General features: G+C 40.1%; 1 protein-coding gene across 1 annotated transcript in view; it reads right to left on the bottom strand.

Annotated features, from left to right (window-relative positions):
* Positions 1-14,438, bottom strand: part of CUNH9orf3 (chromosome unknown C9orf3 homolog) — a 404,210-nt gene that overhangs the window by 130,822 nt on the left and 258,950 nt on the right. The window contains exons 8-9 of the mRNA XM_004643795.2: positions 11,609-11,711; positions 10,886-10,993 (exon numbers count right to left, since the gene is read on the bottom strand). Of these exons, the coding sequence (XP_004643852.1) occupies positions 10,886-10,993; positions 11,609-11,711 (211 nt within the window). The remainder of the gene's footprint in view (positions 1-10,885; positions 10,994-11,608; positions 11,712-14,438) is intronic.

Genomic DNA, 14,438 nt, shown 5'->3' with positions numbered 1-14,438 from the left:
AATCTGAAATTCATTTATCACAATCTAGTATATTAATAGACTCATATAAATCTAATATATTAGTGGATTAACTTTGTAGAGTACTTTTTCACTGACTTACTGACAGGATTTTTGTATCTTAAAAATCTACCTACTATAATTATAACTTCTCAATGATTTCCACTTCATTATCTCCCTATCCTCCACACTGACTTATCTCATATTGGCCTGATAATTTATGCTCAAATTATGTGAGGGAAAAAAATCACATTAACTTAATGGCAAGAGAGAGAATTTAACTGCATGAGAAGCAGGAAATTCACAGTTAACCTTAATTCTGTCCCTCTGTATTTTGCAATTACAATTGGACTCCTTTTATTTTTGTAAACAAGATTGCAAAGCACCATGACCCTGACTTCTTTGTAAATACAACGTAAGTACAAAAGGTTCTCAAGAAGCTCTGCAAGAAAGGTAGTGTCCTAACTCCTACTAGGTAAGCATACAGGAGTAACTGCCTCTTCCGTCCTCAGAGCTGAGGCCTGTAGGCAACACAGCAGTTACTCGGAGGCTACCAACCAACCCATCATCATGGGCCTCTGTCCTGCACTCCATTCAATTCATGAAGACAGTTACTCATCCAGGCAGTGTCTGTATCAGTGGAACTGATCCAACACGGCCTTTTTACCTCCTTATAGAGACCCAATTTTTAAGCATAAAACAGTTTTCATGGTTCCTTTTGTAAATTGGCATTGAGTGGGCTTGTGACAGAAGCTCTTCCCCACTCAATAGAACAGAATAAAATAAAAAGAAATAGGTGTCTCACAATTATTTCTTCTCCCACTACCTCTTTTAAGTTCTTGCCTGTCTTCAATCTTTCAGTGTGCTGGTGGTCATGTGAAACTACTTACAAATCTTAGTTGGACAAGGAGGGCTTCTCTCCTAGCCAAATCTAAGATTATTCACAAAGTCAGCTATCTACAACTAGTGGAGGTCCTAGTTTGTCACCTCCTTAGTTTGCCTGAAAATAAAAATCAAAGAGAAAAGAAATAAAATAACTGTTTTGAGGAGAACACAGGATGGAATTTTATCGAGGTTCTTAGCAACAGTTACAAGCCCATGCCTCATTCAGAAAACATATTCCTTGAGAATATTTTCATTTCTACTCTCCTAATAACCTACATGCTAATCATATAAACACCTTACTCTGATTAACATACAACAATAAACTAAGCATCATAAGTTTTTAAAGAAACTAACACTGATTTGGCATGTGGTTAATTCAGTAATTATTTTTTATTCCTGATGAAAGTATTCATCAGGTACATGTGGATTCTATTGGATAAACCGACACTAGCTTGATAATTACACAGAACTAACAATTTGTGTTCAATATTTTCCTGAATAATTAGCATGGTCATGAGGAAAAGCTAGGAGAGGTAAAACACAATCAAAATGTTGAAGCAAGAACAAGATTGATAGGGTGAAAATGAAAGAAGACTGTCAGGAATCTGTCATTGTTAAACTCAAGAGAGAGACTTTAGCAGCAGTGAAGGATCCTCATTGTGAAATGCTGGGCAGATGTAATACACAGAAAGGAGGAAAAGGTAAGTTGAAATATGAAGAAGCAGAGAGACATCTGAGTAAAGAAACGGCAATAGCTTTTCCTCTTCAATAACTACTGATGTAAGCAAAACCACGTCCACTAAACACAGACACAATAACATTGGGTGTGGTGGCATGCACTTGTAGTTCTAGCACTCTGGAGGCTGAAGTGGGAGGATTACTAGAACTCAGGAGATTGACACACAGCAAGAACCTTGTCTCAAATTAATTAATTAATTTAAATATTTAAATAGCACAAGTTTGACCAATAGCATTGTATTGGTTGATACACTGTGTCAACTTGAGAAGTTTAGAAGTTTAATTAGGTGACTCAACAGAGAGCCAGGGTTCTTAGTTTGTAAGCATCCTCATTCTGTGCAAGAGGAGAGCGAGGTCACTGTGTGAGTTCTACACACCCACTCCGGCGTAGCCTACTTATAATACAGGGAGGGGAGAGGGGCTTGCTAGAAGCCACAGCTGCTATGCTTCCCTTTGCTCTTCGCTGTCTTCTACTGCCATGAACTGCTACTCTCTGCCATGTGTCACTATGCCTGGGAGCATAAAACCGAGTATAGAATGAAACCTCCACAAACTATGAGCTAAATAAACCTTTCCTTCCTTAATTTTAGGTGTGGAAGTACTTTATCCCAGCAACGAGTAAGAAGTAACTGAGACAAGCATTCAAACAGGAAAGAGGCAGCGCCTCCCATGATAAACTTGGAAAAGAGGAACCAAGCAAAGAAACATAAGATTCCAACACTGTTTCTAACTTTCCCTCTATACTCCCCACAAATTCGTGCTTAGCAGTAGTAGTGCTGATGAACTGCCCAAATCCCACAAATTTTCACAAATACCCACACACTTGGAAAGAAACATGACTATATTTGTCTTTCTTCTTCTTTGACTATGCAGGGCCAGGAAATGCTTGCTGGAGAGACATGAGCAAAATGTGGGCAATAAACCACGGCCTATGACCTTCTGATGAACTGGAGAAGTTCCAAGGCCCCCAACTGAGTCAGAGAAGCAGTATTAACTGACAGAGTACTTACAATTGGAAAATTTACACCCATATTATGTCCCAAGAATCTTAGAAGGTGACATTTAACAAAGTTTCAAGAATAGCCAAGCCTAATCCTTGCAATGAAAGCTATAAACCTCTACATTGGAGCTTTTCTCTTTCTCCATGCATAATACCCAAGTTTCAAACCGTAGCTCAGTGGAAGAAAAGCCTAAAACAATTTGGGAAAGAGTAAGGATAATGTTCCAATATATGAAAATAAATAAAAGGTCAGGACAGTGCTGTCCATGCTGAGAAGGAACAAAAAGCATGGCAATTATGCAAACAAATATAAGCCATAGAGAAATAAAAAGCATAGCATTTAAAAGACAAAGAGGGCTATGGAGATAGCTCAGTGGTCTAAGTGCCTAAGTAGGCAAGCACAAGGACCCGGGTTGATCCCTAGTACTGCATGCTATTCTGGCCACCAAGACAGAGCGTGGTGGCACACACCTGTAATCTTGGCAATAGGGAGGCTGAAACAGGAGGGTCACACCCAGTCCGAGCTGCACAGTGAGACTCTGTACCTAATAGATAAAATGTAAAAAATAAATAAATAAAAAATAAATTTAAAAGAGACAATCAGGGGCCAGTGAATAGATCAGTAGAATAAGTACTTGCCTGGCAAGCACGAGGGCCTGAGTTCAATCCCCAGTTCCACCAAACAACAACAACAACAATAATAATAATAACAATAATAATAAAAGCTAGTAGTGTAGCTCTGTGCAAAAGCCTTGGGTTCAATCCTCAACACCAAAAAAAGTATTACATAAAATGCATGGGCCAGGGAGATAGTTCAGTAGAATAAGTGCTTGCCTGGCAAGCACAGGGTCCTAAATTCAATCCCTGGTACTGGAAAAAAAAAAAAAAAAAAAAAGTTAAAAAAAACTTTTTGAGGCAGTGTCTCACTATTTACTTCAGTCTGGCTTTGAGCTGTAGCCCAGGCTGATCTCAACCTCCAAATAATCCTCCTGCCTCTGGAGTGCTGGGATTACAGGTGTATACCACCATACCCAGCTAAGAATCCAATCTTGAAGAAAATGTAATCCAAGAAACAGAAGAAAATTCTCTGTGGATAACTTACACTATGAAATAAATTAACAAAAACATGTGATAAGAATACAACTTCAGTATAATGAAAGCTCAATGTGACAAAAGAACAAAATGTGGTAAAAACAATGATTTCAAGGCAAATGAAATAAATTAAGGCAAAAAATAATACCAATATAGGAGCACTCATGAAACAAAACAGCAAAGTACAGACATTAAGGAAAGTAACATTAATAAAAAAGAGGTCACCTGGGGCTGGGCAGATAGCTTGGTGGTCTAAGTACCTGCCTAGCAAGCGCAAGGACCTGGGGTTGATCCCTGCTACCACATGCCATGCAAACCCTGGAGCCCCCAGGCATGATGTGCCAGCCACCAAAACTGGAAGTAACCCTAGAGCTGGGGAGGCTGAGTTAGGAAGATCACTACGAGTCTCAGCTGCATAGCGAGACCCTGTACCAAATAAATAAATAAGTAAATAAATATTTTTTTAAAAAAGAGGTCACCTGATGCAAACATAGACCATGAAAAAGAAAAAGAGCAGTGAGCAAAGAAATAGAGGGTAAATAAGTGGAGGAAGGGGTTGGCTTAGTGGCACAGCAAGCTCCTGGTAAGAGTAAAGTTCTGAGTTCAATTCTTGGTACCAAAAAAAAAAAAAATAGAGATGGAGAACAAATAAGATGTAACAAAATAGTAACTGGTAACCTTGAAGTTCAAAAGCCTTGAAAGGAAGAAAAAAAGTATGTTCAAAGATACAATTAAGACAATTCCCCTAAATAAAATCTAAGGCTAAAACATACCTACTGTTGGAGGGATGGGTAACACAGAGTCATGGGCATCAACCCAGGTTTTGTAATTAAATTATTAAGCTTCAAAGATAAAGAATTCTTCTATCATCTAACTGGTACAAAGGGTGAGAAGTGGGTGATTTTCACATGGCATTTAATGACAGAGGGCAATTAAGCAATGTCTATGAAGTTCTTAGGAATAAAAATGTGACCCAAGAATGTTAAACCTAGCCAGTCTGCAATTCTAGTGCAGACAATAAACAAGTATTCTCTAGAATTAAAAGCTCAGAAGAGGGCCAGCAAGATAGCTCAGCTGACCAAGCGCTTGCTTAGGCAAGCACAGGGATCCAGGTTCAATCCCCCACACCACATACTGTACCACCCCTGCCCCCAGGTGCACTGAGCAGGGCATAGAGACTGGGTGTGGTGGTGAACGCTTGTAATCCCAGCACTGGGGAGGCTTAAAACAGGAGAATCACTACAATTCCAAACTGCACCAAATACATGCCATTCTTTTTTTTTTTTTTTTACTAGCTCTGGGGATTGAACTTGGGACCTTGTGCTTGCCAGGCAGGTGCTCATGCCACTGAACTATATCCCTGGCCCTGCACCAAATACATGAAAAAAAATTTTTTTTAAAAACCCTCAGAAGTCTCACGGCCTGTGTGACTACAACTTGAACATCAACTTGATAATGAAATTCAGCCAACAAAGACTTGAATCAAAATAAAATATTCATGAATACAGAAGCATGACAAAATGATTGGTGGTGAACACTGAAATCCTTTAAACATAGAGCTAGGACTACTCAACTGTGAAAATTATGGTTATAGAAGATACTGTTAATGAAATAAACCTTGACTATATAAAATTAACAAGTAAGAAAAATTTAGAATAGAGAAAGTAGTAAAAGTATATAACTGCTCATTTCCTCATCTTTACAGCCATGAATAATCTGATGCACTCTAATGTGAAATACTTACATGAAGGGGGAAAAAGTCCAGCAATTACAACCTCTTAACATGCTTTTGGTAATATTTCTTAACCATACAACACTTTTTTTAAGAAAATGATCTCTCTTACATTAATTTGGAGTTCGGAAAGTTCTTTACTTCATTTTTAATGTTTCATTTATTAAGTTTGAATAAAGACAATTTTAAACATTTAATTAAAAAACACAGATGGGCCTGAAGCTGGAGCTTACTAACTGAATGGTTGCCTAGTATGCATGAGGCCCTGGGTTCAATGCCCAGCACTGCCCTCCACTCAAATACCCACAGTACAGTCCTATTTTATGACATCATACCTGTCTAATGACTGGTTTGTACACATGTGTACATGTATCACACATACCATGCATATATATATATATATATATATGCATTCACATCATTTCTATATAACATATGGAAAGTGTTATTTCTGCAATTATATGTTTACATAATATTAACAAAAGGTAACTCTGAGTGATGGAATTTTGATACTTTAAATCCTTCTTTGTACTTTTCTGTATTGCTTGATTTTTTTTTGGTCAATGTTGGATATTCAACCCAAGCCCCACTCATGTTAAAGAAAGAACCCCACAAATTGAGTGCTTCAGCCCATTTAAAAATGTTTTGAGACATAGGCTTTCTAAATTGCCCAGGCTGGCCTTGAACTTCTGATATTCCTGCTTCAGACTCCAGAATACCTAAGGATTACAGGTATGTACCACTGTACCCAGCCTACTTGAATTTTTGTAGAGTATGTAGCAGTTGACAAACCAATCACTTCAATGCTGGGCGTGGTATCACACACATTTAATCTCAGCTCAGGAGGCTGAAACAGGAGTTGCTGCAAGTTTAAGGTCAGTCTGTGCTACACGATGAGCTCAAGGCCAGCCTGAACCATATAGAGACATCCTATCTCAAAAAACAAAACAAAATAAAATTCCAAATACAAAGCTACAATAACCAAGTAATCTAGTACTAGCATAAAGATAGGAATAGATCAACAGAATTGACAGTGCAGAAATGAATTTTTTTTTTTTTTTTAATTTTTAGGGAAGGGTCTTTGGGGTGTTCAGGGTCTCACTACTAGATCAGACTCATAGTGAAATGCCTGTTTACAGCCTACCAAGAGCTGGGATTACAGGCATGAGCCACCACACCCAGTCTCAACTGCCATCTCAGCGTGCCCCAGGAGCAGAGCCAGGACAGCAGGCCCAGGGATCAAACCCCCGCTGAGCTATTTGGCCAGCCCCAGAATAAATTCTTATATTAATAGTCAATTGGTTTTAGCAAAAGTATTAAGACAATTCAACGAAGAAAAAGAATAGCCTCTTCATTTATTAGCTATGGAACAACTAGATATTCATATCCAAAAGAATGAAGTTGGACTATTGTCTTCACATCATATACAAAAATGTATACAAAACAGATCAGAAATCTAAATGTATAAGATCTAAAATTACTAAACTCATTGATGAAAACACAAGAGCAAATCATGAACATTCATGAAGCAGTGTCTTCACAGATATGGCACACTTTATAAACACAAGTAATCATAGAGATAAACTGAATTTACCACAATTAAAAACTTTTATGCTGTCTTTCTGTCAGCCAGCCAACATGCCAAAAGGGAAGAAGGCCAAGGGCAAGAAAGTGGCCCCAGCCTCTGCTGTCATAAAGAAGCAGGAGGCTAAGAAGGTGGTAAATCCTCTGTTTGAGAAGAGGCCAAAGAATTTTGGCATTGGACAGGGCATCCAGCCCAAGAGAGACCTCATCCACTTTGTCAAATGGCCCCGCTACATCCAGATGCAGGGACATAGGGCCATCCTATATAAGCGACTGAAGGTGGCCCCTGCAATTAACCACTTCACCCAGGCCTTTGACAGCCAAACACCTACCCAGCTGCTTAAGCTCACCCACAATTCAGACCAGAGACCAAGCAAGACAAGAAGCAGAGGCTGTTGGCTCAGGCAGAGAAGAAAGTTGCTGGCAAAGGGGATGTCCCCACGAAGAGGCCACCAGTTCTCAGAGCAGGTGTCAACACTGTCACCACTCTGGTAGAGAACAAGAAGGCTCAGCTCGTAGTAACTGTACATGAAGTGGACCCCATCGAGCTGGTCATGTTCCTGCCTGCCCTGTGTCACAAGATGGGGGTCCCTTAATGCATCATCAAGGAGAAGGTCAGGCTGGGGAATCTGGTCTCCAGGAAGACCTGTACCATTGTTGCCTTCATGCAAGTCAACTCAGAAGACAAAGGCCCACTGGCTAAACTGGTGGAGACCATCAGGACCAACTACAATGACAGATACAATTAGATCCATCATCACTGGGGAGGCAACGCTCTGGGTCCAAACTCTGTGGATCATATTGCCAAGGTGGAGAAAGCAAAAGCTAAAGAGCTTGCCACTAAATAGGCTAAGTGTACTCTTGAGTTTTCTGTACATATAAACAATAAATTATCCTTAATCCAGTGTAAAAAAATAATAACTTTTATGTTATAAAGAACCCTATCAAAAAGAGAAAGGACAATCCACAGAATGAGAGAAAGTATTTGCAAATCATGTATCTGATATAGGACTTATATCCAGAATATATTAATATTATTATAAGCCAATAATAAAAGACAACTCAATAATAGGCAAAAAATCTGAACAGATATTTCTCTAAAGGAGATATACAAATGATCAAAAATTACATTTGCATAGCTGGGGATAGTGGCATGTGCTTATAATCCCAGCACTCTGAAAGGCTGAGGCAGAACAATCACAAATTGGAGCCCAGCCTGGGTAATTTAACAAGATCTTATCTCAAAGTAAAAGTTTTTTATTTTTTTTTTTTAAAGGATTTCTTCAAAGGCTGCATGCAAGTGTAGCTCAGTGAGAAGGCCCTGGGTTGAATCCTCAATATCTTCCATCCTACTCCAACCCCCCAGCAGAAAGAAAGAGAGAGAGAGAGAGAGAGAGAGAGAGAGAGAGAGAGAGAGAGAGGCAGGCAGGCTGGCAGGCAACATCATTAGCTACCAGAGAAATGAAAATCCAAACCTTCAAGAGATATAATTCTATACCCATTCGGATAGTGGTTTCAGGTATTAGGGGAGAGGGCGAGACAGCAACAAATGTTGAAAAGTAAGTATATATGGGGAAATGGAAAACTTTCTGCGCTGCAGCTATAAATGTGAAATGGTACGGCTGTTATGGGAAACAGGATAGCGGCTCCTCAACACACTGAAGAGAGAATGATCACATAATCTAGTAATTCCACACCTGTATATAAGTCCACAAGTGCTGAAAACAGAGACTCATGCAAATATTTATAACTAATGTTCATAGTCTCATTATTCATGACAGCCAAAAGATGGAAATAAACCAAATGTCATGGGCAGACGAATGGATAAACAAAATGTGATACATACATGCTATGGAATATTTATTCAGTGTCAGAAAAGAAGAAAGTTCTGATTGCTATCACTTGGATGACCCTGGAAGATATTATGCAAGGTCAGGGAAGCTAGACACAAAAGGACAAATGGCTCTAATTACATGAGGCTCTCATAGTAGTTGAATTCATAGAAAGAAAAAGAACAGTACTTGCCAGAGGCTTGGGTGTGGAGGGAGAGAAGAATGGAAAATAACTGTTTAATGGGTTCAGATTTTCAGCTTTCATGTCATGTATATATACCATAATTTATAAAATTAAGAGAAAGAATACTATTTAGGAACTGAAGCAGAAGGATCACTTGAGCCCAGGAGTTTGACACTAGTGAAGAGGATCATGTAGGCGCAGAAGACTGAGACCAGCCTTAGCCACATAGGGAGTCCTAATATTAAAAAACAAAGAGGACCAGGGAGGTGGCTCAGTAGAATATGCGCTTCCCTAGCAAGCGCAAGGGCCTGAGTTCAATCCCCGGTCCTGAAGAAAAAAAAAAGAACAAAGAAAATGGAATGAAGTGGTGATGGACGCTACACGAACTGTGCAAGCATGTCACGTACGAAAGCTTATATATCATACAATTCTTTTCTGTGAAATGCCCAGAGTACAAAATCTATAGAGATAAAAAGACTAGTGGTTTCCAAGGAATAGAGGGAAAGGGAAAATGGAGGCATGATAGCAATCATTTCTTTTCATGATAGCAATGATTTCTTTTGGGTTGGATGGAAGTGTTCTAAAATTAGATGATGATGATTGTGCAATCTGTGAATGTACTAAAAGCCACTAGCCTGTCTGCCCGTCTGCCTGTCTCTGTCTGTCTGTCTGTCTGTCTGTCTCTCTCTCTCTCTCTCTCTCTCTCTCTCTCTCTCTCTCTCTCTGTGTTTTTAAGACAGGGTCTCACCATGCATTTCAGGCTGGCCTTGAGCTCACTTTGTAGCCTAAGCTGATCTTGAACTCCCAAAGATCCTCCTGCCTCAGCTTCCCAAGTGCTGGAATTACAGGTGTGCACCACCACACCCCACTTAGCTTGTATATCTTAAATGGTGAGCTTTATCTCAATAAAGTTTTCACAGAAAAACAATGAACTTACTCACCAAAGGAGGTAAGAGAAAAACTGAAGGATGTGGCATTCCCTCCATATGTGTCCAGATTATACATGCACATCCTTTATATCTACCACTGTGGATAATGTGTCTTATGGTAGTATGAGCACAATAATCAAGCATCAAAAGTACTCTTTGGCCAAATTTTTGCAAAGGACACATCACCTATCCTTTCTCCACTCTGAGCTCTGCTTCTGGAGCCTCTTGTTCTTTGTTAGCCTTCTTGCTGTGTGCTGCTTGGTTCCATACTCAGAGGCGCTTACAGGGTCTTCTCTGAGAGCTGTGGTCAGGTTATGTGATTATTTCAGCGTGTCTTGTTATTAGTGTATTCATCTATCTTTCTGGCATGCCTACTGTATACCAGCCAGATACTGAAGACCGGGGGTGGGGAAGATGCTTGCCTTCTTGAGCTTATACATAAAGTGAAAGCGATAGAAAAGAAACAAATACTTTACAAGTGAAAATATAATTCTAGGTAATGGCAATGATATTGAATACAGTGAAAAGGACAAAGAGGTAGAAAGGATGAGACTTATCTTTAGCTAGACTGATTCTGAGCTTGTGGCACAAAACAGACTAAAGAGTAAGAAGCTTGGAAAGATTATCTCAGGTAGAGAGAACAGCAGGATAGCTTTGGTTTTTGTTAAGGTCCCTTGGGTACATCTATTTGCATCACTGTGTACAGGCAGCTCAGGGTAATAGTTTGTTCCCAAACAACAGGGAGTTCACCCTCCCCCTAAGACAACTCTCCTTGTGTCCACTTCATTATCTTTCTCATGGCATGAAATGGAAAAAGTGTTTTTTCTGTTTTTAATACTAGGATAATCTAATCCCCAAATGTCACATCCCCTCCAAGTACATAGAATGAACTTATGAGGACCTATAAGTTACCTGGGAAAGAATCAACTGCCCATGGAACTTGTGCACAAATTTTCTTAAAAATGAAAAATAAGTTTCCTGCCCAAGTCTTCTGGCAAGGAACCGAAGGAGGAAGTAGCCCTGGAAGAGAGAGAGAGAGAGAAAGAGAGATGTCCACTGTGGGTTCATCACAGAAGTGCAAAAACATATGCACACTCCACCTCGCCCATTGCACAGGGCACAGCTCACAAGCACCACTTCAGCTTCCTGGGCTGCCCAGTACCTTCTGACCAGGAAGCCCACAGTAGGAACTGAGGAGGAACTACAGAGCCTCCAACTCCTCTGGCAAGCTCCTCATCAACTCTGTCTGACTCCATTCAGCTTGGACAGCTATCTCCAGCCAAAAGGGAGGAGAGGTCCACTCCACACTGCACTGGCTCCAGGAATAGCTTACTTTATTACTCCCACCATCTCACAGAACCTGAGAGCAATGCGCAGGTTCTGCTCTTCAAAGCTGACCCACACGGGAAGAGGAAAAGGGCAGGGACACCTCCGCTTCCTTTGACTCAAGCCTTCCTAGCGTGGCCCCCTTTGGGCATGGGAAGTGCTTTACTGAATGCACTCTCCAGTTCCACCCAGACATTACTGCACTGAGGATGGTATTTTTGCTTTGCCTCAGCCATGTTACTAATCTTCATCATATAACTTAATATATGCTGCACTGTCACAATGCCTCCTGCCACTAGATGTTCTTACCTTTAAATAATGAACCTGCATGAAGGGCTTCTCTATACTGAGTCCATGTTTGATGACAGATGCTCCTGAGTCACTCACATGGCCAGTTTTCTCTTTACTGGGTCTGAAACAAAGCAGTGTCAGTTTAAGTATCGCACATTCATCTTAATTCAATAATACAAAATATAATTTAAAATAGTTTATATTATTAACTCATGTACTGAACAAGGATCTGTGTTTAGGCTGGTAACCTGCGGTTGGCTGTGGGCAGTATTTTACATCCTCTTCTCTAAGATGAAAGGCTGACAGCCCTCAAGGAACCTAAGCTCCGGTATGACTTACTGAAGAACCTATATACCCTTGTTTGGTGGGAGTGACAGACTGGGAAATGCAAAGGAAAATGTAACTTGACTTAGAAGGATAAAAAGATTTATATACTTTTAAAATTTTGTGGAATCTTCAATGTTATCCACTTCTCTGGATTTACATTTAATGATTAAGGCTCCTTTGATAACTTTTTAAAAATCATTTATTTATTTATTTGTTTGTTTGTTTGTTTGTTTGGTGCAGGGTCCCACTACACAATTTGGACTAGTAGTGATCCTCCTGTCTCAGCCTCCCAGTACTGAGGTTACAGGCATGCACCATTACGCCCAATTTTGGTGGCCAGCATTGCATGGGGGTGCTGGCACGGCATGCAGTACTAGAGATTGAACCCTGGTCTTTGCACTTGCCAGGCAGGTGCTTGGACAACCCAGCTATTTTGCCAGCAGATAACTCTGTATTTTGAACCCATTTTAGAATCACAAATACAATAAACCAAAGAAGTTCACAGAGACTGGTTTTTAGAGCAGGTGGGGACACTAGTAGTTGAACAATTCAATGTTCCCATCTTGCAAATGAGACACAGAGTGGTTAGATCTATACTCCAGGTCTTCCAATTTCTTTTCTTTTCTTTTCTTGGTACCATGAATCAAACTAAGGACCTCATGTTTGCCAGGCAGGCACGTTGTCACTGAGTTAAATTCCTGTCCCCAGGTCTTACCATTTCTTTGGATTTGTGGTAACGCTAGGAAGAAAACTAGCATCTCCTTATCATCCAGCCAGGTCTTTTCCACTACATTCTTTGGTTTTAGGTAGTTTTTAAAATTCCTTTAATAAAATGAAACAGATCCTTTGAGTCTAGTAAGTATGTGTGCACTCTGTTACCGGGAAGCTTCAACAACTAGATAAAATCAAAATATATGACAAAATCCTTGCAGCTCTCAGCTGTTCTAAAACCAGTCGGTTGTAGGACAAGCACTGGAGCAAAGGTACAGTGGCTGGGAACAGAAAGAAATGACAAGAAATTTGGCACATCAGAAAAGTGGGGGTTTAGCCCAGGCATGGTGGCTCATGCTTGAAATACCAGCACTTGTGAGGCAGAAGCAGGGTGACCACAGGTTTGAGGCCAGTCTGGGTAATTTAGCATGACCCTGTCTCAAAGAAAGAAAAAAAATAATGGGAATTTATTTTTAAAAGGTAGACTATTAGTTGGGTGTGGTGGGGCATGTCTATAATCCCAAAACTCAGGAGGCTGAGGCAGGATTGCCATGAGTTCAAGGTTAACCTAAACCCTGTCTCAAAAACCAACAAACAAACAAATAAAAACAATTAAGATATTGTAGTACAAGGCCTTTAGAATCTAAAAGACTATTTTGAATGTGTTTCCTTACTACCTATTAGTTACTAGCAGGCTATTTAAATTCTCTAACCCTCAATTTGCTATTAAAATAAAATAATCCTATCTACATTCCCAAGTCCAATGGATAATGACTGAAATAATATATTGCAAGGTCCCTAGCAAAGGTACAAAATATAGCAATTATGCAATAAACTTACTAAAATATTCTAACTGCACAAAGAAACCTTAATTATGCCTTAGTCAAATATTCTACAACTTAATCCTTGAGACCAAAGGCTAAGAACCAGCACATACCTAAGAGGAACATAACAACAACCAGCCATTAGGGCCAACTGCATATTTTTAATTTTTTTACTTGATCCCTGACTTACCTACATGATCACACTTGTAGGAATAATGAGCCCTTTCATCTTCATTTAAGACTCCATGGAAATGCATCAGCTCTTTCTCAGGTCCTCCTGGGATGGAATGTTTTCACAACATGTACCCCACCAGCTTTGATAGGGGAACCCCATAAGCCACAGTCTTGGTGGAAAGATGGTTTCTCTCTCAGGAGTCAATCTGAATTTAGACTACTTTGTCCTGCCCCAAGGGCAGGCAGAGTTTCAGTGCCCTTAAGCTCTGAATTGAGACTACAGGAAGGGTGAGGAACACAGAATGATGCAAATCTCTGTTCAGAAGGCTAGCTTCCAGGCTCTCGTTCCAAATGACGCCCTTAGCGGCTGTTTCTTCTTTGCCTAAAAATGTCCTTCCTGAACATGTCCCTCTCCTACTCTCTTCTTCCACACTCGCCAAGTGAAGACGTCCTTAAGAAAATTCTTTAAAACTGACAGCATCCAAGGCAAACACACAAACCCCAATTTCTTTTAAAGCAGACTTAGAGCTAGAGAGAGCAGTGTACAGACAGGCTTTGTGAGAAACCAAAGAGGGTGGTTTTAGGAGAAAAAGACCCTCGGGGAGTGGAAATGGGAAACTTCCAGCTCTGTGCTATTCAGGTTCTCGTAATATCACTTATTTCAGGTCTATGCAGCAAGACGAAGTATGGGAGAAAGCAGGCGACAAATGATGTAAGTACTGCCCCGTGTAATACCATAGATGAGCCTCACAGCCTAGGTAAAGATGTCAGACGCACAAAGGGCACATTTGGATGTATGATTCCATTTCAAT

This window comes from Octodon degus, unplaced genomic scaffold (genome assembly GCF_000260255.1).
Source record: "Octodon degus isolate 3935 unplaced genomic scaffold, OctDeg1.0 scaffold00184, whole genome shotgun sequence".
NCBI classification, from domain to species: domain Eukaryota; kingdom Metazoa; phylum Chordata; class Mammalia; order Rodentia; family Octodontidae; genus Octodon; species Octodon degus.
Note: the sequence above shows the minus strand (reverse complement) of the source record. Positions and strands in the feature narration are given on the sequence as shown.